A 27,959-nucleotide genomic window follows, 5' to 3' on the forward strand; every position below is an offset into this window, starting at 1 on the left:
TTTGTATTACCGGAATGAGAACGATGACTACTAACAAGACGCTTTAGATAGACTGCCCGACTTGACGTTAACCGCGCTCTTCGCCCCTAGAATACCGCCAAAAAGTTCATTTTGCATCGTTCCGTAATGATTGTGTTCTGAAAATCTGGGGTATTATTAGAATTACCTCAATGTCTTTCTTGCCATATGATGGGTTGATGATGGATCTATGGTTAATGAAGCCATCCGTACCATAGCCTGACAATACCATCAAACAGCCTGACCAGCATACACGTTTTGACATTGCAGCCAAGTTTTAAATGGCACAACCCAAAGTCGTGACATCCTTACTGAGAAATTGCGGGGACTATTGCACAATCAACTTTCAAACTTCCGCTGCGTCCCCATACAGGAACCACAGTGGAAATTGCTGCCCTTGAACACACCAGATAACATGCGGCAGCTGCTGAGACTTCCGGTGAGCAATGTTTTCTCTGACGCAGCCGTATCTGTTCCTAACCCTTTGGGTCCTCATTTGACAGATGGGCCTGCATCAATCTAATCATACTTTAAACTCAGGCATCTCCATCGTTTACAATAAGGCATCGGGAAACATGGAACCCGAATGATTAGCCGCATGATACCTTCGGGCATACTAACATATTCTATATTGCAGTTACAGGGAGACAAAAGAAAAACGAAATAGACCACTTTCGGTAATTTCGACGAACGCCTACCCAAATGATGGCTTATTTTGCACAGGGTCTGAGAGCCCACCGTGGCCATAAAAGAAGTCGCTCATCGAAAATGATGAGTGAATCATGGGTGATCGAATAATGTAAATGCGGGAAGATATTCAGACTTGCTAGTACATATCATCCTTTCGTTTGCCATGAGTTCGCTCATTAACAAGACGGGGTAACCATGTAAATAGGCACCATGTAGGATGGTAGTAGGGCACCTTGGCTATCAAGGCAGCCAATCCGGCGAGGACATTTTATTTAAATGGCAGCTTGACCAGACATTATCATATTCCGCGCGCGCGTTCTACGTGAGTGCCACCGGTTACAAACGGAAAAAGCATGGGCAATAAATAAGTCACTCGATCTGCTGACTGGCTACACATTATCCAAGAGCCTCGACATGGTACATCAAGCAGGCTTGATAATAATTCGAAAAGGCAGCATGTTGCCGGGCAAGAACTACCTCAGGCATTCGCCTTAAACCCCGCAAATGACAGCCGCTTCGACTGGGAGTCAGCCCAATCTACAAACTCTGCAGTCGCAGTGCTCAAGCCTCTGGGATTCACGGGCTATTTGCAGAAAATGAATGGTTTCCCTTCTTGAGAAAGTTCTCTTGTGACCTGAACAGAGAATTTCTCTATTTAGTTGAACTTTGGATCTCATGAAAGCTTGATGTTATCTGTTTCGATGCCTCTAGCCTTCATGCTGCCCTGCAAGAAAGTCGTTTGAAACATACCAGCGATATCAGAGAACCGTTTCACTTGGAGGTGTAGGTAGTACAACTTTTCGAACAGACTCCCGATGCTGACCGCTTCACATACACTCAGGGTTGTCAGTAGTTAGTAGTATGCCTCTGCATTAAGCCGCCTAAGTCTTCCGTTATTCGTCTTCATCTCGAAACCTCAGCAGTAGTATCATATATGCATTTACTACCATCTAGCATGGAAGGAATTGACCAGCTTCAGCATATCTATAGACGAATCAACAATATCTGCTACATCAAATTGTGATATCACTTGTGGATTGAGGTTCCTGTCCCTGATCCTTTTAGTCGAAAGATGACGTAGTTGAGATATAGGAAAGACTTTTCAATGAAAGATCATGGTTCGAAGGGCATATGATCTATCACTTCAATGCCACCTTTCGTCACCCCGGAATGGTGTTTGCACGTACCATCCCGATTCCCTCCGCTAAGTTGTATCACTTAACATTCCTATTATTCTGCATCTACCCAAAAAGTCGGCCCATAGCAGATGCGAGGGACATATGCATCCAACATGACCTTTCATATGGCTGTAAATCTCGACGGAACACAGTGCCCGGAAGTCGCTTATGTGGGGTATCATAAAAACGAAAGGTGGATTTTGGATTTGGAGCTCTAGAAACAGCCTTGTGAGGTGCTACAGATGTCCATCCCAAGTTACTTTGATAAGCTAAGCACTGGCTACCACCTCCTAGTACTTTTCTCATTTTCCCATCATGACAATGTGCATTGAAAGCAACAATAACGCAGGACATGGGATGGCCGAACGAATCCGGGGTCTAGACTGGGGTCGATGGTGGGGCGGCGTGGGGTCTGGCCTGTCAAAGGGTCTCACTCTCACTTCCTTTATCAGTCAAACCAGACAGCTCATGACTCGAGTGGTTATTTGTAGTTCGTCTTAGTTGGCATTCTTCATGTTTTCCAATCTTTGGCACTCCCTTCTCACCTTACGTCTCTTGCACGGCATTGTATGCTATTTGTCAATTGACCTCATAGGAGCAACCAACGCCTATCACTAGGCCCCAATGATACAATTACACAGACCCCCCAGATACGTTCTAGCCAGTATACTGTGCTCCTGCGGGGGCTTGCTGTTTGGGTAAGTGTCTATTCTCTTAAGGCGAGCCATTTTGTACAACATTAACAGAAGTTCCATAGAATGGATACTGGCATCATTGAGCCTGTCACGGTAATGGGCAGCTTCGTTTCACAATTCGGCAGCCAATCATTAACAGTTCATGGCTTAATCGTCTCTTCCATCCTAATTCCAGCCGCATTTTCTTCTTTCTTCGCGGGGAATCTAGCAGACAAACGGGGAAGGCCAGAGGGTATCAGCATTGGTGCCCTGATCTTTGCGATTGGAGAAACTTTAGAGGCGGCTGCTGTGCATATCGGGATGTTTGTTGTGGGACGTTGCATTAAGGGTATAGGTGAGAGATTATATCTTGGAACCCTGGTCGTGTATGTGACCATCCTATGAACTGTGGTACTTTGGTTTCTTGTTTTCTGATTGATCGGCAGCTACATTTGCGAAATCTCTCCGCCGAGGGTTAGAGGAGCATTGACGACCGGGCCCCAGTTGCTGATTACTCTAGGGTTGACGATCGGGTTCTTTACATGCTACGGTACTTCTCGTATGAAGTCTTCCTATTCATGGCGCACGCCTTTCATTATCTTGGCTTGTCTGGCTACTACCTTCCCTGTAGCTTCACTCCTGTGGTGATATCCCTCACCGAAATGGTTGACCCTCCACGGCCGGAGTGGAGGCTACTACAGTTTGGGACCACCTTGGTGTCAGCCAGGCTGAACGTGAAAAGGCCGAGATTGAGCAGACTCAGGGCGTCCCTCCTGCTTCCAGCGACAAACATGCTCCGTCCGCATCCCGACGTCAAGACAGATTAGTAGAGCACAAGTTTTTCGATCTGAGTTCCAAAGATGTACGGACACGCCCTTTTTTTGGCGGTGTTTCTCATGGGCATGCAGCAACTCAGCGGATTTGATGGTGTACTCTATGTGGGTTTTCCGGCTATACCTATTGTCGTCTCCTGCTGACATTTGCTTTAAGTATGCCCCATTGCTTTTTGAGAAAGCAGGCCTAGCTTCCTCAGATGCTAGCTTCTTTGCCTCTGGTGTTTCTGCAATAGTTATCATCGCCGTAACCATTCCGGCGCTCATATGGGCGGACAGGTGGGGCCGACGACGCAGCAGTATCTACGGTGGCATCGGCCTCGCCGTCACAATGTTCTTGATAGGGGGCCTCTACGCAGGGAATGCCGTATACAACTCAACTGGTGCAGGTCGGTGGGTGGTCATTGTCTGCATCTATATTTTTGCAGTCATATACTCTCTCAGCCGGGCAGTTGGCATTGCGATCTATGCAGCAGAGATACAACCACAAAGGACCTGTGCATCGGCTACTAGCCTGGCACATGGCATCAACTGGACCGCCAGCTTTCTGGTCGCACTGACGACACCCATTTTACTGTCAAAGTGCAGCTTTGGTGCATACTTTCTCTTTGGAGGATGCACCCTAATTACGGCATTCATCTGCGCCCTCTTCATGCCCGAAACAAAAGAACAATCCTTGGACGAGATTGAGGAGGCATTCAGATCTAAATCGCTGTCCAAAACACTGTTGAAGGCCTTCGGACCTATTACCCAGACAGCCCAGGGATAATTGACCAGAACTGTGAAGAAACATTATATGTATGTCATGCACATGCACTAATTAGCTGCACATGCCAAAAACGTAACCGTGCAGCCTGCCATAGCCGATAAGATAAGAAATACATACCTACTAAATCCAGTTAGCCTATGAATTTGTAAGCTAAACAGTAGGCTAACCGTTCCAGGATAGCTGCTCATTACCTAAGCAATTATTCTGCCGAATTGGAATTTAGCCCGGATATTTCCCCTCGCTGATAAAGAAGAAATTGTGCCCGTCACCCCAGAATGCCGTGATATTCCCCTACACCTTGACACTTGGCATACGGCAGTATTCAGTTCCTCTTGGGGGAGATAATCACCGTTTGAACAGCGATGCCGCCCCGCAGAAGAGCGCCGATCTCTGCGGCGAACCTGCGATCTGCGCAACCTTCCGAGGCAAGCATCAAGTGTTTTACGATTTCCGATAGAGAAGGGTCCTAGGCTAACGGCTCTTGATAATATAGGGTGCAGCATCTTCAAGGCCAGGTGCCGCGGAGACTACGAAACGCAGACGCCCTTCCCAGACCGCACAACCTCCCCGAGCCGAACAACCGCCACCACCCAGTGCGGAGGAACAGCAGCAGAAGTCGACCGAGGAGCACGAGCATTCGCATTCTACATACCGTCATCGCGATCCATTTGATGCGCTTCTGGAGCCTTTCTACTACAACAAGTCCCTCACGGATCCGATCAACACCGCGAAAGACAAATGGAACCTTCTGCCGGCTTTCCTTAAGGTCAAGGGATTGGTGAAGCAGCACATTGACTCATACAACTACCTTGTTGAGGTTCAATTGAAGAAGATTGTCGAGTCCAGCTCTACAATTCGAAGCGATGTCGACCATACCTTCTACATCAAGTTCACCAATATCTACTTGGGTTTCCCGCGCCGTGCCGACGAACCGCAGGATGCGCGAGCCGACTTCACCTATTCGACCGTGTCCCCGCAAGAGTGTCGCCTGCGTGATACGACGTACGCGGCTCCCATTCAGGTCGATTTCGAGTATGTCCGTGGCCGTCAAAGGGTCATGAGGAAGGGTGTCGCCATCGGTAGAATGCCGGTTATGCTTCGGAGTTCCAAGTGTGTGTTGGCAAACAAGACGCCGGCGGAGATGACGGTGCTGAACGAGTGTCCTTTGGATCCTGGTGGTTACTTTATCGTGAACGGAACGGAGAAGGTCATTCTCGTCCAGGAACAGTTGAGCAAGAACAGAATTATTGTTGAAACCGACCCCAAGAAGGAGATTGTCCAGGCTTCGGTTACAAGGTGAGAGGTCTTCGTGATTGATCGTCGAGGGTTATGATGTTAATATGATTACAGTTCTTCGAACGAGAGAAAGTCGAAGAGTTACATCGTTCTCAAGAAGGACAAGCTGTACGTGAAGCACAACGTGCTCAGCGAGGATATTCCCATCGTCATTCTTTTGAAGGCGATGGGTATTCACACAGACAAGGAGATGCTTCTGCTGGTCGCGGGTGTCGACAAGGTTTACCAGGAAGACTTTGCCATCAACTTCGAGGAGGCGATCAAGTTGGGTATTTACACCCAACAACAGGCTCTGGATTGGATTGGTGCTCGGATTAAGATCAACCGCAAGCAGTCGCCTTCTTACCGCCGTACCCATGTTCAGGAAGCCGTCGAGGCCATTGCCTCTGTCATCATTTCCCACATTGAAGTGAAGAACATGAACTTCCGGCCCAAGGCCGTCTATGTTGCGCACATGGCGCGTCGTGTGCTTATGGCCAAGAACGATGCCAGCTTGGTTGATGACCGTGATTATCTCGGAAACAAGCGCCTGGAACTGGCTGGTCAACTGCTGGCTTTGCTCTTTGAAGATTTGTTCAAGAAATTCTGCTTCGACATCAAGATGAACATCGACAAAGTGCTGAACAAGCGCAACCGTGCCGAGGCCTTTGATGCTTACAGTGTCATTACCATGCATAGCAACCATATCACCCAGGGTATGAATCGTGCTATCTCGACGGGTAACTGGAGTTTGAAGCGTTTCCGCATGGAACGTGCTGGTGTGACCCACGTGCTCAGTCGACTGAGTTATATTGCAGCTCTGGGTATGATGACCCGTATTAGCAGTCAGTTCGAAAAGACGAGAAAGGTCTCTGGTCCTCGTGCATTGCAGCCTTCGCAGTTTGGTATGCTTTGTCCGGCCGATACTCCCGAAGGTGAGGCCTGTGGTCTCGTCAAGAACTTGGCACTCATGACCCATATCACAACCAACGACGAAGAGGGCCCGATTAGGAACCTGATTTTCATGCTCGGCGCCGAAGACATTCAGACTGTGGGTGGTAAGGAGCTCTATGGGCCTGGCTGCTACACGATCTCAATCAACGGAACACCCACTGCACTCACACGTCGTCCGAAATATTTCCTTGATGCGTTCCGCAGACTGCGTCGGATGGGACGTATTTCTGAGTTCGTCAGTATCTACATCAACCACCACCAGAGGGCCGTCCATGTCGCGACCGACGATGGAAGAATCTGTAGACCTCTTATCGTCGTTGAAAACGGCAAGTCTCGTGTCAATGCCCAGCACCTCGAGAAGCTGCGTAATGGTACAATGCAATTCGATGATTTCCTTGCCCAAGGTCTGGTTGAGTATCTTGATGTCAACGAAGAGAACGATTCTTTGATCTCCATCTACGAGAAAGACATCACAGAAACCACCACCCATCTGGAGATTGAACCCTTCACAGTCCTCGGTGCAGTCGCCGGTCTTATTCCCTACCCTCATCACAACCAATCCCCCCGTAACACCTACCAATGTGCCATGGGTAAACAAGCTATTGGTGCGATCGCCTCCAACCAGTTCCTGCGTATCGACTCGATCTTGTACCTCATGGTCTACCCGCAAAAGCCCATGGTCAAGTCTCGCACCATTGAGCTGACCAAATACGACCAGCTTCCTGCCGGACAGAACGCCATTGTCGCCGTCATGAGTTACTCTGGTTACGATATTGAGGATGCCTTGGTCCTGAACAAGGGATCAGTCGACCGCGGCTTCGGACGCTGCCAGGTGTTCCGGAAATACGTCACCAACCTGAAGAGTTACTCCAACGGCACCAAGGACCGACTGAGCGGACCAACCTACGAGAATGATGCGCCAATCCGCAAGCACGCTCTCCTCGAGAGCGACGGTCTCGCCGCTGTCGGTGAACAAGTCAACGCCGGCGAAGTCTACATCAACAAGTCCACGCCCGACCAGTCCATGTCCTCAGGCTTCCCCAACTCCGACGCCGGCCGGCCCGTCTCCTACATGCCCACGCCCATGACCTACAAGCTCCCAGACCCCGCTTACATTGACAAAGTGATGGTCTCGGTCACCGAGAACGAGAACCAACTCGTCAAGGTCCTAACCCGCCAGACCCGTCGCCCGGAAGTCGGCGACAAGTTCTCCTCGCGTCACGGACAGAAGGGTGTGGTGGGTATCATCGCCGACCAAGCCGACATGCCCTTCACCGACTCCGGCATCAACCCTGACATTATCATGAACCCCCACGGTTTCCCCTCTCGAATGACAGTCGGGAAGATGCTGGAACTCGTCGCCGGAAAAGCCGGTGTCCTGGCTGGTCAGCACGGCTACGGTACTTGCTTCGGCGGCAGTCCCGTCCAGGAAATGTCCCAGATCCTTATCGACAACGGCTTCAGCTACGGTGGAAAGGACTACCTCACCTCGGGTATCACGGGAGAGGCCCTGCCCTTCTACGTCTTCACGGGTCCCATCTACTACCAGAAGCTGAAGCACATGGTCCAGGATAAGATGCACTCGCGTGCTCGTGGTCCTCGCGCTATCCTTACCCGTCAGCCCACGGAAGGTCGTTCCCGTGACGGTGGTCTGCGTCTGGGAGAGATGGAACGTGATTGTTTGATTGCGTATGGTACTAGTCAGCTCCTGCTGGAGCGTCTGATGATCTCTTCTGATCGTCATGAGATCGATGTCTGCGAGCAGTGCGGTTTCATGGGTTACCTGAACTGGTGTCAGCGGTGCAAGTCGTCCCGGAGCGTGGTGAAGATGGCTATTCCGTATGCGGCGAAGCTGCTGATTCAGGAGTTGATGAGTATGAATGTTACGGCGAGATTGAAGCTTGATGATGAGTTTCCTGAGATGAAGGGGCGGTAAGCTGTCCTCCTATTACGTCTCAGTGATGATAGGCCAGGATATATGGATCAAGAGGAAATGAACAAACACCACAACAAACACAACAATTGATGAGTGGAAAGAAGAATAAAAAGTTGGGCGTTTCATTTGGTTCATCGGAGTGTGTACATAAAAGCCGGTTCTGGATGTGTCTTTTCTTTGCTTCTTGTTGCATGCATAGCGCTCGGCGATCGTCGGTCGACTTATTCTAAATCTTATTGCAGATATGCAGTAAACATCGCCACCATCTTCCGTAACTGGCATAAAATCATCTAGAATATCTTCTTCATTCTTATGATCTCCCCTCCACAACCTCCCCAACAACCCTCCAATACCTCCCCGCATCCACCCTCATATGCTCAACATGCCCACTACCCCTCCCCCACTTCTCCCTCCTCACCACAACACCACCATCATCATCCCCAAATACCCTCTCCGCCTCCCGCGCATGCTCCTCCACATCCCTCCAATCCACCAACCCATCCCCCTCCGAATAAATATAACACCGTCTCACGCCCTCCCCAACAACACTCTTATCATTCAGCAATCGTCTCCCCTTACTAACCCCATCCTCACTCCCAACCACCCATCTCATCCCAAACATCACCAGCAACATACACCCCAGCAACAACATCCCCACCCACTTCAGGACAACATTCTTGGGAAGACCGAACGAGAACGCGCGAAACGCACCAATCAGTGATGGTTTCCCAGGCGCGCTGTCAATGAGCAGCGATGTGATGGGGAGGGTGTGTCCTGTTGTGGACTTGTAGGAGGAGAGGAGAGTCGTGGTTGTATAAACGCCGCCGTTGGAGAAGAGGTGGATGTGGATTCTCTCACTCTCACTCTCTCTGGGGGTGTTGGTTGGTGGGTGGTGGTGGAGGAGGTAGTCCAGGGCTGGTTGAGTAGGATTCGTGTTGCTGTTTTCGTTGTTTGACGTGCTTGCGAAGGTGGATAGTAGTGAAGGGAGGCGCATAAAGTCACCCGTGCTGCTTTGGAGAGTCAGGATGCGGGCGCTAGGGTAGAGGGTGCGGTATTGGGTGGTGTATTTTGTGAGGGCCCGTTGGGGGGCATTCATCCAGTAGGCGAGGATGATTGTTTGTGGTGCGTTGTTGCTGGTACTGGTGGATTCGGGGGTGAGAGGGTCGTAGACGTGGATTGTTGGTGAGAGGGTTATGGGTTTGGGGAGGGAGGTCATGTCTATGGTGGGTTGGGATGACATGGTGGTTGATTGAGTGTAGTGAGTGGAAGGGTATGGAGTGGGTTGGGGGTGAGGTGAGGTGAGGTATTTGACTTAGTAGATTTTGAGCGTAACACAAGGGAATGGAATAGATCTGCTTATCACTTCAGATCTGTCTGGTTCGGTTCCTGGATGATTTCCGGGGAATCTGCCGATCTTCGGCCGGGGAAAAAGCTGTCGAGCCTCGCGGTTAATTGTTCTACTTCTAGTGCCGTTTTAGTCACTTTAGTGGTACTTTGCAGGTCCGTCTCCCGTCGCCAAGAAACGGCCAGTTCATGGCTTAGCGATGGATAGATAGATAGATAGATACATCCTATCAAGTAGTGTTGGCATTGCAAGTGGATCAAGCCTGATGTGTTCGAAATAGCCTCGTTAACGCCTGTCCCCGCTATGCTCTAAATTCCCGTCCTACGCTTTCGCGCTGCCTTCTATAGCCCATCCAATGACTTAAATATAGCGTGCCTGGGAAGCCAGCGGTCGTGTCCTGGTAGAATGATCAGGGGCTGCTTCCCCTATACTTTGCAAGGGAGACCCATATTCTCATAGCCGATCGGCGTTCATTAATCCAGCCTTGTCTGGTGTTATCTTAAGTAGGGGTTGCCGAGCCACTTGTATCTTTCTTCTTTCCTCGTAACGTTTGACCAGCTCCCTGGAACCGAGGCTTGTCCTCGAGTACCTGTCCGCTCTCGTCGCGCTTTTTGACTGGCTTGATTGGATATCCAAAGAATAGCTGGTTGTGGCCTATCCGCAGAGGCTGCGGGCCATTGGTCTTCCTGACAGGAGGGGGATGCTGCGGGTTCGTCGTCCCTGGGGTGGGAGTAGATGGTTTTGGTGTGGATGTTTTGCTTCCCTTCTTGGCATTCAGACGCTGTCCTCCAGTGAGGAAGTTTGACGAGACCGCCCGGGCACCAGCCGCGGCATCAGTCGACTCCGGGGCAATAGCAGCGTAGTTGATCGCCTGTGCCATGGTTCCATGGGGATGAAGCAGCCCACCAGAGGGCAGCTTGTTGCCCACTCCACTACGAGGAGTGCTGGTGCCGCTGGGGCGTTGAGGCTCCTCATAGCCCACCGGGGGCGCAAAGTCCACTTCTAGATCTGTCTCGAGCACGGAAATGGCATTGGTGTCGGTGGATGGCTTGGTTTCCAAGACTGCCATCTCGTAAACTTGATCATTGTATGCAAATGTGAACACATCTCCCTTGGTTAGGCAGGAGAAGTTACGGAAAGCATTCTCCAGCACGGCCTTCGGGTCGCTTATATCGAGAAACGAGGTAGATTGAGCTTGCAGCTTGATAAATTGACCGGGTGGGAGATCGGTTGACTTGACCTGTACGAGGTCACCGGGTTCCAGAAGGAGGGTTTGCATGAGCTGCGGGAGATCAACCAGTCAGTATCCTGCAGAGTACCTATCATAAGACGACATTACCCAGAAAGGTAGATAGATCTTCCCCTCTTCCGCAATGAACTCTAGCACACCAGCGTGCGTCAACCTTTCTCGTGCGCCGTTGTGAAGCTCGAACAACATCGGATACGTGATATGAAGGCGAGTGAGCTTGTCAAGAGCGCTGGGCGGCATGATGACCTTGCCGCCGTGGTTCACGTTCTCTCTCTCCGGGCCGGGCATCATGGCGACAGGATAGCAGCGATAGTATTCATCGAAGCGACGAGCAGCTCCATGGCGGAACATGGAGCCACCCATGACTCCGTTCATTGGATCGTCATCCCAATAGCCAGATCGAAACTATCATCATTAGGGTATCAGCATGTACACACCCAAGTACATCACGGCGCCTAAGCGGGGAACTCACCATGATCCGAGCTAGAGTGGTACCCTATAGGTCTTCAGATGAGGATCAACTGATATCACCCGTTTTCGCTACAATCTTAGCTGTAGTCAGTAGCAAATAGGATGCAATCCGCTGTGGTGGCGAGAAAGCAGGGAAGAAGCTAGCAGGGAGAGCTGTTCGGGTGAAGGTCAGGAACGAACGGAGCGATCAGATCGCAGTGACGCAAACGCCGCCGCGATGATTTTCCGACCCGACCCCAGACAGCTCCATTTGCTCTGCGCAACCACTCTGCTGGAATTCTTCATTTTGACTTCTCCAGAGCCAATAATTACTACGAACTTCGATGCATATGTCCCGGAAGGATCCGTAGAATCCAAGAGACACCTCATATCTACTGCGCAACTCCATGTCCGCCTCTCAGCCACGCCCCAAGCGAGCGGGTGAAGACTTCACCCGCACCCACCACCACGAAGATGACGACGTGAACGGTGCCTCCAAGAAGCCTCGCTTCGACTTGCGGAATCCCTCCGCCCTTGCCCCCGATGCCCTCGAAGACGATGCAGTTTTGGACGCAGACGAAATAGGACGCCGTGGACAACAAGTTCGCCGCAAAGCTGTCAACCTTGACGGTTACGACTCGGACAGTGAAAATGAGGGATTTTCGGCGCGCATCGAGGCCAAGTCGAAAGCAAGCAAAGAGAAGCACGATGCAGAAGATGACGATATGTTTGCCGAATTGCAGGAGGATTTTGGTGCAGAAGAAGTCGACGCCGATGAGGCCATGCGCAAGAACAAGAAAACGGTGCGATTCCTACGAGACGACGAAATCGAGGGCCAAGTCGCGTCATCCAAAGGCGGAGGCACTGTACATGCAGATTTCAGCAAAGGCGCCGACGAGGTTGACAATGAAGAAGACGAGAGCGAAAGTGAGGTTGGAGATGAGGAGCGCGCAAAACTGGACGAGGAACTGGATGAAGAGCTTGGCGCTGGCGCAAAGAAAAAGCATGCGCCCGTACTGGACGCGTTCAATATGCGCACCGAACAAGAGGAGGGCAGATTCGACGATCAAGGCAACTACATCAGAAAAGCAGCAGACCCGGATGCGGTCTATGACAGCTGGTTAGAAGGCGTGTCAAAGAAGGACATCCGTCGCGCCAAAGAGGCTGCAGAGAAACGAGAGGAGGAGAGAAAGGAAAAGGATAGGCAAGATGACAGTGTATTGACATCAGACGCCCTGAAGACCATTATCTCACACCTCGATCGAGGCGAGACGATCCTGGAAGCGCTGGCAAGGATTGGCAAGGGAGCTCCAAAGAAACCTAAATGGCAGGCGAATCGCAACAAGAATCGGAAAAAGCAAGAAACTGCAAACGAGGACACCGAGATGGCCGAAGAGGATCCCAAGGAAACGGCTAGAAAGCAAGCAATTGATGCTATCACAGGCGCAGCCGATATTCTCATGACGAGAGGGCAGGCGGATATCTACGACACTGAACGCGAGATGCTCACTAGGCAATACCGCCGTGAAACCGGGGAGGACTGGGTTGACCCGTCTCTTGGGGACTCAAGGCCCAGTGAAGGAGCTCCTACGATGTGGGAGTTTCGGTGGGCGGACGCCCGTGATGGCGGCGTCACACATGGTCCATACGATAGTGCGACGATGGAGTCGTGGAAGAATGCGGGCTACTTTGGCGAAGGTGTCGAGTTCCGAAGGACAGACACCGGTCAGTGGCAGAAAGAAGCAACATTTGCATAAACATCGTACAAACTTACGTCTACTGGCATTTACGAATACCATATGCTGGGAAACATTAATTGCATCATTATCATTCGAGCCTAGGCTCTTTGTTCAAAGTTGAGACCCAAATATCGCAGTACCCACAGCAGATGTGTTTTGAAAAAGCGCCAGCATTATCATACACCAAGCAATTCATCTGGTAAACGAAAACCGAACAATATAAAAGACGGGAAATGGTCCTCCGTAGGCCTTGCAATCCATGCCTCAGTGCCGTCTAGTCATGGCAGAGGCTTCCCACGCACCAAGAGTCATTGAAAATCTCTATGGCAGAAAGGACTATGAAAGCTCCATCGCATCACCGTTCGTAGGAGCAATGAAGCTGACGGCACCTTGATCGCCGATGAAACGCTGTTCGTATGTGCTGACGAACTTGGCACTCCGTGCAGGGTCGTAGAACAACCGGTAACTGCGCTGGACGTCATCAATGCTAACCTCCTTCGCCTTGCGCTTCTGGCTGAGCAGGTGAGAGGTGGTGATGATATTGCTGGCATAGCGTAGATTCGACTCCTGGCCGATCTTGGTGAGCAGCGCCAGAGCGTCCGGAGAAAGGTCTATCTCTTCCTCTTGAGCGCGAATCGCCAGAATCTGCCTAATCTCATCGGCAGAGTAGGGCTGTGTGCTGACAATCACCACGCGGTCGAGGAAATCAAGGGGCAGGCCGTGCGGAGAGCTGTATGTCGTACCACGAATCCGGGCGTGGCCCCGGTTGCTAGCCATGATGACGATAGGTGCCAGTTCCGCCTCTAGAGCGCGGTTGATGTAAGAGAAGCATTCAATGTCAAGCATGTGCACTTCATCGATGAAGAGAACACCCGGAATGATCTCGGCTTTTCCTTCTTCCTTCCACTCCGCCACCTTGGTGTTAATCTGATCCCTCACTTCACTCCTGATCTCACCGGTATCTCCAGAGAAGAGAGCCAAGAATCCTTGTGACCGCGAGTTGATCACATCAATCTCGTGAAGGCTAACGGTATGCACGATTTCCTTGCGAACCTGGAGTTCACCCTCGGGGCATTGGACAAACTTTGTGTCAGCTCCCATCGCATCATAGTCGCGCGACCGAGCGTAAGAACGTCCCAGCTTGGTAATCTTGCCCGAAGATTTGTCAATGGAAATAATGTCACCGGCCATCACTCGTTCTTTGGTCATTGAGTCGATCATCTTTGTTCCCATGTCGTAGATCGTTTCCATGTCGGTCGTCTTGATGGTGAGCTTGCCTTGTTTGTTTCCCTAAGAAATCGCGAATGTCAGAAACTCATCATTGAGAGCTCGCCCGAGACCTCACTTACACCAGTAACACTGCGGTCAATCTGAATCTCAACCACTTCACCCTCGATGATCTCACTCTCCTCCTTGATACGAACGCCAATCGATTTGCGGAAGGCTTGTGTGAGCGCCTCAGTCTTGGACATCTCCATGGAGAAGATCTCCGACGCTGCGAGCATTGTGAAGGGGACATCGGATCCGAGGGATTGCGCCATACCCATGGCGATGGCTGTTTTACCAGTGCTGGGAGGGCCAGCAATCAGCAACGCGCGACCGGCAATCTTGCCTTCCTTGACCATTTGCAGGATTACGGCGGCAGCTTTCCTCGCCTTCTCCTGGCCCACCAGCCCTTGGGAGGATGCCCTGGGCTGTAGACTGTCTGCATCGACACCAAGTCCTCGAATGTGTGAATGAGCAGCGATGAGGTTGAGACCCCGGAGCTCCTTGGTCTCCGCGACGGTAGAAATTGGCTGTCGGAGAGTCAGCGGTGACAAACACCACGCATTTCTTCAAGATTGAAACTTACAGCAGCCATCGCGACAACTTGCAGATCGTAAGTATATCGTCAGGTCAGAAAACAGTCACGAGGTTCAAGGAAAGCAGCCAAAAATGGAGAGGTCTGGCCAGCCTGAGAGAGCGCGGAGTGGAAGAGCAGGCGAAAGAGCTGCTGGCCGGGAAGCCGCCTTGCAGGCCGCCCGGCAAAAAGAGCGATTGACCGTTTTTTCTGCCGGCGCGTGTTTTTTAAGCGCAAACGGGGTTTGGTTTGATTGCGCCAGGAAATCTCCGTTTGTCCCCTCATTGACAGTTGCGCATTCACCTTTCGCTCAAAGTATACATATAGAACAATAGGAGAATGATATGTGTCTGGACTCGGCCTGTCGACCTTCTCTATTCCCCCGTTGTCCCGCCAATGTCGCGGTTGCCATCGCGTCGTCTTCATTCCCACTCATTACGTTAATGTAGGCCGTTTTCCATTTGGGGCTTGAATTCAATCAATCACATTTACCTTTTCTATCTATCGTGTACTTGTCTTACCTCAAGCCCCTCCTCCCACCCCTTATTTATTTATTTTCCCCTCCTGGCTTCCTTCATCTACGTTACGCAAGGCACATGGGATGTTGTCAAATAATTGGATTTGATTGTCAGGCCAACTGAACTCTTGTGACGTCGTGATATGGATACAGACGCCGGTGCTACGCGTGACCCCCGTCTCGCCAGGCCCTTAGCCAGGCCGCCCCTGAATCGCCCTCCCTCTGTGGATGCTACTTCAAGCGCCTCCCCTACGCGCTTCAGACCTGGATCCCAGACGGTCGGAAGCTCCTCGCCTGTCGATGCCCAAAATGCTACTGCCGATCAATTTATACGTGGGATCTCCGACCTGGTCCAAGCCGCCGTGATTGCTGCCAACGGCAAATCCGAACAGGAGAGGCTTAAAAAGAAGAGAGATGCCACCGATGCCCTGCTTAGGAAAGCTAAAGTTCACTCTAGCTTTCCGTCCACTACAGCCTTTTTCCAGCAGTCCAAGGAGGAAGAGGACGCTGATCTGGCTCAGCTTGATAAATCCCTCGAGAAGCATGCCAACGACTACAGAGACCTGGAGAATGCTTTGAAAGCCAAATTTAGCTCGATCATGTCACTGGAGCCCCTAAACAGGGTGAATCAATTACAAAGTGAGGTACAAAATGCGAAGAAGGATATCATAAGGCTGCATGACTACAACATCAACCTGGAGGGCAAGATGTCGGCAGTGCAGGACAAGGTCGGCTCGTTCATTAGCCTGCAAGATAGGGTTAACTCGCTTGAGAAGGCTACCTCATATCACTCGAAACTTGCCAGAGAGAATACGGAGCGTGTCACCAAAATAACCGCGGATCTGGAAACCACGTTCGCATCGAAGGAGCAAGAAATCAACTCGGCCGCTTCCAAGACACAGATGGATCAGTTAAGGAAGCAGACCTCGGACTTGACCAGGCAGATCGAAGTCTTGCAGAAGTCTCAACGTGAATGCTCCGATTATTTGAATAAGATGAACAAGAGTATGGACGATCATCGCCGGCAACAGGACACCCGGAGCATGGAGAACACACGATCGTTGACATCGCTTACTGCACGCCTAACTTCGGTCGAAGAGAAGAATAACCGGCTCCCCTCCCCTGCTGCAGTAACTGCGCCTGAGCCTTCAGCCATGTCTGAAGAACTGGCGTCCCGATTGCAAAAGCTGGAAGCGGAACTCTCGGGACAGCACGAGCGTCGCATCAAACAAATGGAAGATCAGCTCGAAGGACTGCAAACAATACAACAGATGAAAGACGACTTCCAATTCAAGGAAATCGAAGATCTCAAGAAGGTGTGGGATAGAGGCGCCCAAGAATTCGAACAGATCAGGAGCGACTATGCCCGGGTCAGTGAGGAGCTGAAAGGCCTGAGCCAAGCTCAAGCAGTAGCAAACCCCGCTGGGGTTCAGGCGCATATTCAAGGGATTGCGTCCGGACTTATGAACATGCAAAATATGGTTGAAACTTTGAGAGTTGCATTACATTCCCTCGAAACTCGCTACAACAATCTATCTACGGATACCATTGTGAAACACATGGTGGTGGCTATGCAAGAGATGTACCCATCAACCGCGCAGCTGACAGAACAAATAAATCTTATTAGAGCATGGTTTGAGCGGGATGTTCCTCCTTTGAAAGCGATAACGGAACGTCTGCACGTGCATCAGGTGAATTTGGTGGAACAGACACAGAAAGACATGGCTTTGAGAATGGAAGAGATCAATCGCCTGAGGAGCCAACAGACCAACCTCTCCCAGTCGCTCGCCCCGGTCTGGGAGCGACTTACCGCTCAAAACCAGAACCGTTGGCTCACCGCTGATGATCTGCGGCAAATGCAGAACGATCTGACATCTCTGGCGGCAAAGATTGATGAACATACCAACAAACTCGACGGATACGTGAAGTCGCGCGAGGCAAAGGATCAACTGCTCCACGACGATCTAACAACGGGCAGAAACAACCTGCACATGCAGCTCCACGCCATTGCCGAAAGGCAAACGGAACTTGAGAAGATATGTTCTGAATTTCAGAAGACCAATGATCTACCGGATCAAGTCCGAGCCCTTGCTGTGAAACAGGAGGAGTTAATGAAGGGCTTCAGCAACTCGCAGAATGACGATTGGAGAGACCAAGTTAAGGAGCTAGCTGATAAGCAGGAAACCCTGGCAAAAAGTCTGTCTGTATATCGGGAGGATGGCTTGCAAGATCAGGTCAGGGCTCTGGCAGATGAACAGAAGAAGCTACTCGATAAATTCTCTGATTCTCAACAAGACAAGATACGGAGGCAAATCAAGTCTTTGATTGACGAACAGAAAACATTGGCTGGGAGACTCGTCAAAACCCAGGAGGAACACGATCAGCTCAAAGCTCTTGTCGAAGCTCAAGAAGACCTCGCAAAGAAACTTTGTGAGATCCAATCGAGCAATGAAGACGATTTGAACGTGTTGAAAGCCTGTCCAGACGAGCTCAAAGCAGTACTTGACCGTGTTTGTCAACTTGAAACCTCCACGCTCGAAAAATTTCAGACTGTTGTGGAAGAACATAAACTTCTGGAAGGCTCGATGTCGAAGAATCTTACAGGTCTAACTGAAAGGGTGGATGGCCTAATGAAACTGGTCGAGAGCAGCCAGCAACCCCCACAACTAGAAGCGCCCCCTCAGCAAGAAGACAATCCCGATGCCATGAAAGATGAGGATGAAGCCAACGATCAGGATTCCGAGGTCTCCAGGTTTGTGAGCATGGCTGAAACAACCCCAGCGCGCGCCCTAAAAGAGAGGAAGAGAAAACGGCCTGTTACATCTAATAATGCATCAGACGAAGATCGTTCCAGCTTAAGCCGGCCCGAATCACCGAATTCCAATGCTGCAGGCTCTGCTGCAGGAGGAGACGCCGGGCCATCAAACGACAGGAAAAGCAAGAAAAAGAAGGGAAAGAAGCGGAAATTACAAAAGAATAAAGGACCGCAGGCTTCAGGCAACATAATAACGATTGACTGAAGGGAGGGGGGTAAGGTGTATCAGGCTGAAAGTTGACCCCCTGGAGGGCGCATTTTGAGGCAGTACGCATCACGAGATTACGAATGTTATGAATCAGTCGTTAGTTTGAAGAAAGAAGGAAAAGTTGGTTTCAATTCTGCTGGATATCCACTTTGTCAATAATTCTTTTTCTTTTATTTTTCTCCTCCACTCTTTTGTGGTCCTGGGCGCCGTAAGCCCAGACCTCCCTTACTTTCTTCTGTTCAATAGTCTTTTCTTTTTTTTTCAAGGTCACGGAGGTAGGGGGAAAAGGGACCTGCACATAAGCAAGAATGTACAAGTGGAGTCTTGAGTCAGTTCTGTCTTGTCTGTCTATACATCCAACCATCAAACAAAGCATGACTGTAGCAATCAATCAAGGAGCCTCCTGAAGGAACTTCAGAACAGCTATTATGCAAAAAGCGCACACATTAGCAAATCATCTTACTCAACCAGATAGATGGATATAATCAAATACTACTACTCACCTTGCCTGAACCCTTCCGGGTTCTCCGAAATCAACCAATGCCCGGCCTCCACATCCGCAACGCTAGCATTGGGGAAGAACTTCTTAATCGTCGGCACCGACTCATCGCTCACATATCGGCTCTTCGTGCCCCTCACAAACAGCGTAGGGCCCTCATACGAGACAGATCCCGGCTCCCGGTACGGGAAATCAGCCATACCGGGAATGGCTTCGCCAAGGACGGCGAGCGGGACACGGAATTTCATGGTTTGGTCTTCTGTCGAGCGGACCAGGTTGGTGAGGAGGAATTGGCGGATGGGGAGGGACTGTCGGATATTAGTTTAGTTGATTGTTATGTGCACACATTGGGCTCAGTTTGCATTCATTCATTACTCGTACTTACCTCCTCATATCCCTTAAGAATTTCATCAGCCTCGGATTGCTTCGTCACGTTAGCAGCCTCGACATGCTGCATGCCACGAACGTAGAGGCCGAAATCGCTCTTCAGGGGTGCATTCACGGGGGCGTTGTCAACCGGTACAAGAGCCGAGACTAGCTTGGGTGAATCGAGGGCAACTGTCATGGCGGTTTTGGCGCCCCTGTTTGTTGTTATCCATTAGTTTAGCTGTCTGGTTATGTTTTTCTTGATATGCATTCCGCGGAATGTTTGTGGAGAATCGGAGACATGTGTAGTATGATATGACGTACATCGAGTGGCCGATCAGAACGGCCTTGTCTAGCTTCAGCTGCTGGATGAACTTGATCACGTCTTCGGCCATGACGGAGTAGTTGTGTTCTTGGGCGTGGAAGGATTGGCCATGGTTTCGGAGATCCTGAAAGAACAAACACAAATATGAATCACTGTTTTGATTCCAAATTTCTTCTTCTTCATAACTGGTTACACACCACAGTGAAGATCTCACGTTTCAGATCACGTGCCAGTGCCCTGCATCATGGTTAGTAGCTTTCCTTTTCATCGGGATGTTCGTCATCTGAGGACAATTGATTGACAAATAGAATGCTTACTTGCTAATACCCCGGTTGTTCTGCTTCGAGCCGAACAGCCCATGAAGGAAGATGATGGGACTCCGATCAATAACATCGGCTTTCTCGGGCCCAAACACCTGGTAGGACAGGTCTGTTCGGAGGCCTCGTGATGTGGAGAATAAGCGGGCGCCCTGGGCGGCGCTTCGAAAGGTCGTACGGATTGGTTGGAGCATGATTATGAGTGGCGAGTATGATGGTGATGACGATGCTATCTGAGGACTGCGATTGATCTGAGGGTTTATCTTGAGTTTGGTGCATTTAAGCATTGAAGATCAGCAGCTGCCTTGGGGATATGACTAAGCAGCTGGGGAGGTGGTTTTGCCGTTGTCCCGTCGGCTTAATGGGATTGTCGTGCAGCAATATCCGGATGTCTTGGCTTGACAGGGGTATATATGTCGGAGTTGGATTGTCGTTTGCTTTTTGCTTTGGGGATGGTTTTGGTTTGTGCTAAGTTGTACTGCTGGAATTGCATTAATGATGGATGATTGTGGTAGTGGTTGGTAGAGGCTTGAGTACTACTTGGATCTTATCTGATCTCGGGTCAAAATATATATCGATAAATTGCATCATCGCTCCCTACTGCCGATTCACCCAATTCCAACGAACAATGATGGGATTATGCTGGACCCCTCACTCCGGATATTAGTCGGAGTGTCTCGCTGCAACAGCGCACTTCCCATTTACGCTTAGGCCTCTAGCTGATCGTACGACGCGAAAACAGCCGGGAAATTGAATCCGGGACTTACGATCCGCAAACTGAGATGGTGATCACGGCTGATTTGGTTCTTCTGTCAGAACAACACATTTGGCAGGAGCCCATCTTCATACTGCACACGCCAGCTTGACTCCGCTACTTCCAGGTCACACTGATTTAGCTGAAGTTTACAGAAGTCTGCGAGACAGCCCCGTTGTCCCACAGATGTACTTGTCACGTCTAAATGCGCGCTCTAGGGTGGCTCTCCTTTCACTATTCAACACTCGAATCGTAAATCGTCTATTCCAGGAGCTTCATCGAAGTAAATGTATATACAAGACATAGATATCGTCGTCATATCCACCATGATATCCCCCGCTTATTCCTAAAATTGGTACACTGACACCTCATATTTAGGCGTCCAGAAGAGGAGGGACCTTCTCGCAAAGGTATTCAACAATGGCGTCGGGGCCGCGCTCGACCTGGAGACCCTCGGGGATAGCGTGCAGCTTGATGTCGGGCTTGATCGACCGGGCAATGGAGTGGATCTCGTTGGCCTGCTCGGCGGACCACATGGAGGCGCTGAACTGCAGAGGAAGTTAGACACGAGCCATCATAACCGTAGTCGCTTTACCCCGCATTGCAGAGGAAGCTCGAATGAAGAGAACGTACCAGGACATCGGGCATGTGCTGCTTGACCTTGGACTCGACTTCCTCGATCTCTGTTCGCAAGCTCAGTTAGTATCAACCATCACTAAGTCCCGCAAAGAACTTCAAAGTCACAGGTACTTACTCTCGCAGTTGTCAATGTGGATGATGGTGTAACGGTCCGAAAGGGCCTCAGCAACCCGTCCAATGAGGCGCTTGGCTCTCTCAGGAGCGGTGTTGACAGTGACGAGCTTGAAGGGTCCCTTGGGAGCAGACATTGTGACAGGTTATGTGCAGAGTAGTTTTCTGAATGACTTGAAACAGACTCGACGACTGCGACACTGTTCGCTTTTAAACGGAGAGCATGCGATTTCGCAGTTCAACCGGCACGACAAGCCGCGGGCGACATCCCCACGTTGTCGTGGGGAAGTGGGCTGTTTAGCGTATTCGCCGCCGGCTTTCGCCCGACGCTCGGAAATCGAAAGCGTTGAAGTTAAGTCCTGGAGGGGAGCAAGTGTTTGGTTCCTGCGAAGGAAGTCGAATGCGGACTGGCTGCTGAGAAACGGGTCGGTTCCCACCGGCAAAGGTAGTTGAGGGATTGCCCCTCCCACTTTGCTTGCCCCCCCACCCCGCGCGCATTGAGCTTCCCGGCCGGCCACCAGAACTGCACCCCGCGACGATATCGGGGTAGAAATATCCCGTGAGCGTACTTCAAAAGAGACAGCGCCTCAATTGATCCCTGCTCCCTGACTTGCATTTCTGTTGTTCATCAATTCCTCCTTCCTCTTCACAAAAACTCATCATGTCCAAGGTCGCATCTACCTTCTCGCGTATGTGGACACGACCTTGCTTCTGCAGCTGTGTTGCTAACGCTATCTAGGCCTCGTGCGCTTCGTCCCCAAGTCGAACCCTTCTAAGGTTCTGATCGGTGAGCCCGTCGACGCCGCCGTGGATGTTGGATTGGCCGTCTACCAGGGCAAGGATGTCGCTGTGCGCCCTTTCTCCGGTAGCTCCGTCCTCAGCCCCGGCCAGAAGACCGACTCGACCGAGACCATTGAGCGCGTTCTCTCGCCCCTGGCGCAGAGCGAAGTCGGCTCCATCAGATGCATTGGACTGAACGTAGGTTCAACATTGATCGCAGCATAGCTGTCCAGCGAAGGCGCAAGAAACTAACCGATCGCGCAGTATGTCTCCCACGCCGCTGAGATGAAGCTGTCTATCCCCGATGTTCCCACTCTTTTCATGAAGCCCTCGACTGCCCTGTCGGACCCCTGGCCCGCCCCGACCGTTCTGCCCAAGCTCACCCAGATCGACAACACGGGTGACTACGAGTCAGAGATGGTCATTGTGATCGGCCGTGATGCGAAGGATGTCAGCGAGGCCGAGGCCCTCGACTACGTGCTCGGATATACCGCGGCCAACGACATTTCTAGCCGCACCTACCAGATGAACCAGAGCCAATGGTGCTTCTCCAAGGGCTTCGACACCTCCTGCCCCATCGGTACAGTTTGCCTGTTATAAAGGTGATATTGCTTTTCGTGCTGATGGATGAACTTTCGCAGGTCCCGTCCTTGTCTCCGCTGCCCAGGTTCCCGATGCCAGCAAGTTCCACATTCGTGGATCGAAGAACGGAAAGGTCCTTCAGGATTGCCCCTTGACGTATGTCTTCCCCTTTTACCATTCAAATTGTGTGTATCAAGAACAAAAGCTGACCAGCAACTTTGAACAGTGACCTGATCTTCAACGTGCCCCAGCTCGTCAGCTTCCTGTCCCAGGGCACCACCCTGCCTGCCGGTACTATCATCCTCACCGGTACTCCCCCCGGTGTTGGCGCCGCCAAGAACCCCAAGGAGTTCTTCAAGCACGGCGACGAGTTCGCCGTCGAGCTGCAGCCTCACGTCGGCACTCTCATCACGAAGATTGAGAACCAGGCATGAACACTATGATAATGGTACTATGAGACGGGTGGGGATTTACGGATTATGATGAGACATACTACTATACAAGAATAGCATAGAGATGTATATACTGTACGGATACCAATGAACAGGTTCATTGTTCCAATGTATAATTGGATGCGTAACTATAATGAAGCCAGGTGACAAGTCTGATGCAAGGAGTCATCACATTGTCGCCATAATCCTCCAACTCAACAGATGTGGGTGGTTTGCCTCCCACCCACATCCACACCCCACGCTGACTAAGGTCCCCACAATCAGCCACTTTCAAGCTTTTGCCCAGGACTCATGCATTTGCAGCTAGCTGCTGCAGGCCGGAAGCCAGGACAGAAGCCAGGAGAAGAAGGCAGCTGACAAGGAGGAAAGTGTTAAGCCTGATCCCAGCACACCAATTTTAAGTAAAAGCCTCAGGCACTAGATTACCCATTCTTAAGGACCCAGAAACCATCCTGGAAGCAACAACAAAAATCCGTATAATCCACGTAGTCTTCTTCCCCGTGTAACTCCTTAGCCATCCATTCACTACCATCACTGCATGGGATGGATAAACGAAACTCGTCCTCAGAATGCAAGCTACTCAAAGACTGCACCACGAATTGCCGATTCACATACACAAAATCAGTCAACATCTGCAGGAGAGGATAAAATCTTATCCTAGCGGAGTAAATCAATACCGCTACTATGCCGAGTGCACTGCGTGACCAGTCCGAACCGGAGTTTTGTGGTTAACTTCCGGGAGTAACCTTGCATTGCTGGCCAGTCAGCAAGTTGTCTAGTAGCTTGAGAAAGCCAAGTAATCGGGCCATGTGCTGAATTCTTCCTGACAGCTGGTAGATCAGTAAAGGTATAGATTTGTATGTCTACAATAGCAATAACATAATTTATCGAAATAAACGAGTGATAAAAAATAAAGACATCCCGGCAATGCAATAATAAATCCCGTGCAAGCATCCCGTAAAGGCGCAAGTAGCGAACCGGACGCCGTGAATCCTTCCCGATAGCAGCTAACATCGGCGGACATCGGGCCAGCCGATCGGGCCAGTAACTGCACAATGTAGGCGTGGTCTGACACTAGCAGCAACAACCACACCACTACGGGTGCTATTCATTTACATTCCCCCATTCGCTTTGCCGATACTATCAAACCATAGTATCGGACGGGCCACTTTTTCGGGGGGAATCGCTTTGGCAGCTCTCGAATTGAAATTGCCGTGATCCATCAAATAGTTATCTACTAATGAAAAACTTATGTCGAAATTTTTTCAATGTGGGTTTAGTTCCATTCCCATCCTACCTCTTTTCGGAGTGAGTATATAACTACGGCGGGACCTGGGAGGGATAAACTCTTAATCCCCTGGGATCTTTGGTTCCTTTTTCTTTTTTCCCTTTCGCTTGAGGTCTTCTTTTTCTATACTTCTATACTATACTATACTTCTGCCGATTATCTTTTCTTTTTGTTGTATTCAATTCTTGTTCACTTCGATCGAGGTTTCAGATTCATATATTGTGTCTTTGGTTGCTTCGCTGCTGTGCACGCTCATATCGTTATATGTCTATATACATGCTCGCCATCTATATCTAACATCTAGAAGGTCTATACTCGCCAAGGTCGTCTCCGAAAGCAACACGCCAAATCGACTCTGAGGAAAAAATATATGCAAAGTTGGAATTAAAGGAGGAACAACGCAAATGAGGATGAAAAGGGATTCGTGTCATCGGTTTACTCTTCAATGGGCGGACGCCAGCTCCGTCCTTGCCAGTGTACGATCATAGTCGGAATGATACTGACACCCGCAACGAGTGCCGCACAAATGCCAGCACTCGGTGCTACACCAACACTCTCAAACATGGATGGGAACCTAAACGACACCGATTAGCATTGCCCATATGTGACCAGCACAGAGATGCATCCGATACTTACCAGAACGGTCCGAGGAATCCCCAAATTTGTCGGACAAACGTGATGTATACTCCGACACTGCCGGCTTCCTTGTGGTAACAATCCACTGCATACGTGACAAGAACAGTCGTTACGATTTGGTTGCCACCAGCGCAGATGGCAATGCCGACGACCGGCTTTACGTTCCAGTGACCCTCCGTCGACTCCTGGGTGCAGACAAGAAATACGATCAAGCCCACAATGCACAGGACGAAGCCGATGTAACTGAGCCACAGGCGGTATTCGGGTTCCGGCTTGCGGTGGATTTTCTTTGCACGCAGATTCATCCAGCGATCCGACAACACACCGCCAAGCTGCTCACCCAAAAGAGATCCGATGATAGGACCTAGGAATTGGAGTCCCAGCTGTTCGGCATTCAGATCAAATTTGGTCTGCAGCAAACTGGGGATTTCCACAGTTGTCATTACATTGCCCAGACAGAACACCATGGCGTATGCGGCAGTGGGAATGGCAATACAAGGATGCGTGACCATGCCCAGGGGTCTGAAGAACTCCTTGAACGACAAGGGTGTAGGGTCAATGCGTCGGAGCTGAGCATATTCCCGTACCCAAGCGGGTTGCTCGGGGTTATGGTCACCTCCAATATACCGGGTCTCAGGACCCAGGAAGAGATACAAGATGAACTGGACACCGTTGATCTGAATGTTGGAATCAGGTCAGCGGAAGACTCTTCGATGGACCAGTAACCCGACCGGGGTTATGGGAACACTTACAATTGCCAAGATCCAGTAAATCCATTGGTAGCCCAGCCGATACGTAACGAAGCCAAAGATGAAGGGCCCGCTGGGAATTCCCAGCGTAATCAATAGCGTCCATATACCCATGTACCGAGCTCGGTCTTTCTTGAATGTCGTCTCCATCACCACCGCACTTCCGATCGCTTCCGCAGCCGTTAGCACTCCTTGTCACGATAGGGTAAGCATTGCGTCTTACCTGAAGCAGGGGAAATGAAGAAAGCCTGCAGAGCCCGACATACAGCCGTGGATGCGTAACTAGTGCTTTCCGCACATCCTACGTTACAGACGAGACTGCAGATTAAGGAAAGGAGGAAGATAGGGCGACGTCCCCAGCGGTTGGACAACGGTTTCCAGAAAATTGGTGCTACTCCCAGGACTGCAATCTGGATGGAAGTCAAATAACTCGCGTCGTTCACCGAAACACCGAAATCAGTTGCAATTCTGGTCTCATGGTCAGTAATTAAGGGCAATGCGAAGGCTGCAATTGAACCTACGTTTGGTAAGCCGGGATGATGCCTGCTGCCGCAAAAGTGCCCATGCACGCATGAAACGCTACTAGGAGAAGATTTGCAATTTTCTAAAACGCGTTGAAAAAGATCTGTTAGCATGGCTGCTTCTTCACTGAATCTTTTAACACCCTGCAAAAAGATCCTTCAGCACCACATACCTTCCAAGACGGCCAATTGTAAGGATCGGCAGGATCCATGCTGGGGATAGGATCGAGTTCCAGCGTCCCATGACGTTCCATCAGATAGTCACGGTGTGCCTTGGAAAGCTCAGAAGACACGATATCGGCATATGTCGATGGGATGCCTGCTTCTGTGCTCTCTACAAAGTCGACATCTTCCTTTGCAGGTGTCTGAGACGGGTGCATCTCCATGGCCCCAGACATATTGTGAAAGGGAAAACCCTGAACTGGGCTTGTGGGACAATGAAAGTGGCGATTCTTCTTAAGACTCACGACACACTTGAGATATCCAAGTAATGCAGGTCGTCTCTGGAGTCTGAAAAGGGGAACGGAAGAATAACAGAGAGGATGAGGAGGAGGAGGAGGAGATGGAGGGAACCTATGTGATGCCTAAGAGGGAAGAGCCGTGCCTCCCTACGCAACTAATCGGTTCACACAAATTGTTCCTAACCGGGGGGACGAGGGAGGGTTCCACGCTCACCGGGGGATTGACCTATCACTGGGGGCGCTGGTAGTACCCTTCCTGGGGAATGATCAAACCTGAAAGTGACGAGTCCCGCGAGTCCCGCGTACTGTTGGGGCAACTCGTGGGGAAGATGCGGAGGATTCCCTACGGCACAGTCCAGTCACGAAAGCAGCAATGGTCACTATGTTCTGTCATTGAGGATAGCGCAAGATCCGCTCATTGGCCGGACCAAGCCAGAGGAGAGTGTATCGCCGCCAGAAGCAACATAACCGAGGGCCCGACTACGGAGGACTCGGGAGATCCAGAATCCAGAATGGTTCTAGTAGCGACCCATTCGGCCATGGCGGCGGCGGGTTAAGTCTTTGGAGTGGATGCGCCCCTTCCGGGGAGGAGACAGGGTAGACCAATGTTTTGCCTCCAAATCTCGGTTATTCCGCTGACCAGATTTGGGGCTAACTTTGCCGAGTGAAACGGATTACAAAGTATTTGGCCAAGCAGCCGAGCGATATGCGGACGGTAACTGCTCGGGCAGATGTCATTGTGTGATGGTGAAATCACCGTGTGACCAGGAATTGATTATATGTCTGCCTGGGGGAAAGTGGACTATCAAACACTAGTAGTTCCTACGCCCTACAAACTTGCGTCTGCTCTATGCAGATGTAAGGGGAAAGGGAAACAACGTGTGATCGATCAGTTTGTGGGAAAGGATGTTTAGGACGCGTCTAGTAGGGACTACAGTTGTGCTACTGCTAGTCAAGATTAGGTGGGTGCTAATTACCCACACCAAATA

The 27,959-nt window shown here is 50.6% G+C and overlaps 11 protein-coding genes across 11 annotated transcripts; 5 read left to right on the forward strand and 6 right to left on the reverse strand.

Annotated features, from left to right (window-relative positions):
- Positions 1-3,420: 3,420 nt before the first annotated feature.
- On the forward strand, positions 3,421-4,162 carry AtWU_05438 (putative MFS sugar transporter; the record flags this gene model as incomplete). Its single annotated transcript, XM_035500548.1, has 2 exons — positions 3,421-3,498; positions 3,551-4,162. 2 exons carry the CDS (start codon positions 3,421-3,423, stop codon positions 4,160-4,162), a joined length of 690 nt encoding a protein of 229 aa, XP_035356441.1.
- A 362-nt stretch (positions 4,163-4,524) lies between these two features.
- On the forward strand, positions 4,525-8,327 carry AtWU_05439 (DNA-directed RNA polymerase III core subunit RET1; the record flags this gene model as incomplete). Its single annotated transcript, XM_035500549.1, has 3 exons — positions 4,525-4,600; positions 4,663-5,458; positions 5,513-8,327. 3 exons carry the CDS (start codon positions 4,525-4,527, stop codon positions 8,325-8,327), a joined length of 3,687 nt encoding a protein of 1,228 aa, XP_035356442.1.
- A 310-nt stretch (positions 8,328-8,637) lies between these two features.
- Positions 8,638-9,567, reverse strand: AtWU_05440 (indole-diterpene biosynthesis protein PaxU; the record flags this gene model as incomplete). Its single annotated transcript, XM_035500550.1, has 1 exon — positions 8,638-9,567. One exon carries the CDS (start codon positions 9,565-9,567, stop codon positions 8,638-8,640), a length of 930 nt encoding a protein of 309 aa, XP_035356443.1.
- A 604-nt stretch (positions 9,568-10,171) lies between these two features.
- On the reverse strand, positions 10,172-11,396 carry AtWU_05441 (polyubiquitin-binding protein UFD1; the record flags this gene model as incomplete). Its single annotated transcript, XM_035500551.1, has 3 exons — positions 10,172-10,954; positions 11,012-11,326; positions 11,394-11,396. The coding sequence occupies 3 exons, from the start codon at positions 11,394-11,396 to the stop codon at positions 10,172-10,174; spliced, it is 1,101 nt and encodes a 366-aa protein (XP_035356444.1).
- Positions 11,397-11,778: 382 nt separating this feature from the next.
- AtWU_05442 (GYF domain-containing protein) lies at positions 11,779-13,128 on the forward strand (the record flags this gene model as incomplete). The annotated part of the gene is made up of 1 exon (XM_035500552.1): positions 11,779-13,128. One exon carries the CDS (start codon positions 11,779-11,781, stop codon positions 13,126-13,128), a length of 1,350 nt encoding a protein of 449 aa, XP_035356445.1.
- Positions 13,129-13,446: 318 nt separating this feature from the next.
- Positions 13,447-14,971, reverse strand: rvb2 (RuvB family ATP-dependent DNA helicase reptin; the record flags this gene model as incomplete). The annotated part of the gene is made up of 3 exons (XM_035500553.1): positions 13,447-14,400; positions 14,460-14,906; positions 14,963-14,971. 3 exons carry the CDS (start codon positions 14,969-14,971, stop codon positions 13,447-13,449), a joined length of 1,410 nt encoding a protein of 469 aa, XP_035356446.1.
- Positions 14,972-15,610: 639 nt separating this feature from the next.
- Positions 15,611-18,487, forward strand: AtWU_05444 (uncharacterized protein; the record flags this gene model as incomplete). The annotated part of the gene is made up of 1 exon (XM_035500554.1): positions 15,611-18,487. One exon carries the CDS (start codon positions 15,611-15,613, stop codon positions 18,485-18,487), a length of 2,877 nt encoding a protein of 958 aa, XP_035356447.1.
- A 394-nt stretch (positions 18,488-18,881) lies between these two features.
- On the reverse strand, positions 18,882-20,191 carry AtWU_05445 (putative alpha/beta hydrolase; the record flags this gene model as incomplete). Its single annotated transcript, XM_035500555.1, has 6 exons — positions 18,882-18,913; positions 18,994-19,297; positions 19,375-19,570; positions 19,680-19,804; positions 19,878-19,917; positions 19,998-20,191. The coding sequence occupies 6 exons, from the start codon at positions 20,189-20,191 to the stop codon at positions 18,882-18,884; spliced, it is 891 nt and encodes a 296-aa protein (XP_035356448.1).
- A 934-nt stretch (positions 20,192-21,125) lies between these two features.
- Positions 21,126-21,638, reverse strand: AtWU_05446 (uncharacterized protein; the record flags this gene model as incomplete). The annotated part of the gene is made up of 3 exons (XM_035500556.1): positions 21,126-21,299; positions 21,385-21,434; positions 21,506-21,638. The coding sequence occupies 3 exons, from the start codon at positions 21,636-21,638 to the stop codon at positions 21,126-21,128; spliced, it is 357 nt and encodes a 118-aa protein (XP_035356449.1).
- A 524-nt stretch (positions 21,639-22,162) lies between these two features.
- AtWU_05447 (fumarylacetoacetate hydrolase family protein) lies at positions 22,163-23,297 on the forward strand (the record flags this gene model as incomplete). The annotated part of the gene is made up of 5 exons (XM_035500557.1): positions 22,163-22,190; positions 22,241-22,479; positions 22,546-22,861; positions 22,923-23,019; positions 23,090-23,297. 5 exons carry the CDS (start codon positions 22,163-22,165, stop codon positions 23,295-23,297), a joined length of 888 nt encoding a protein of 295 aa, XP_035356450.1.
- A 1,741-nt stretch (positions 23,298-25,038) lies between these two features.
- AtWU_05448 (putative MFS transporter) lies at positions 25,039-26,907 on the reverse strand (the record flags this gene model as incomplete). The annotated part of the gene is made up of 6 exons (XM_035500558.1): positions 25,039-25,177; positions 25,240-25,916; positions 25,992-26,158; positions 26,212-26,456; positions 26,510-26,592; positions 26,683-26,907. The coding sequence occupies 6 exons, from the start codon at positions 26,905-26,907 to the stop codon at positions 25,039-25,041; spliced, it is 1,536 nt and encodes a 511-aa protein (XP_035356451.1).
- Between the last annotated feature and the right edge of the window lie 1,052 nt (positions 26,908-27,959).

This window comes from Aspergillus tubingensis (assembly GCF_013340325.1).
Source record: "Aspergillus tubingensis WU-2223L DNA, scaffold_7, whole genome shotgun sequence".
Classification (NCBI taxonomy): Eukaryota; Fungi; Ascomycota; class Eurotiomycetes; order Eurotiales; family Aspergillaceae; genus Aspergillus; species Aspergillus tubingensis.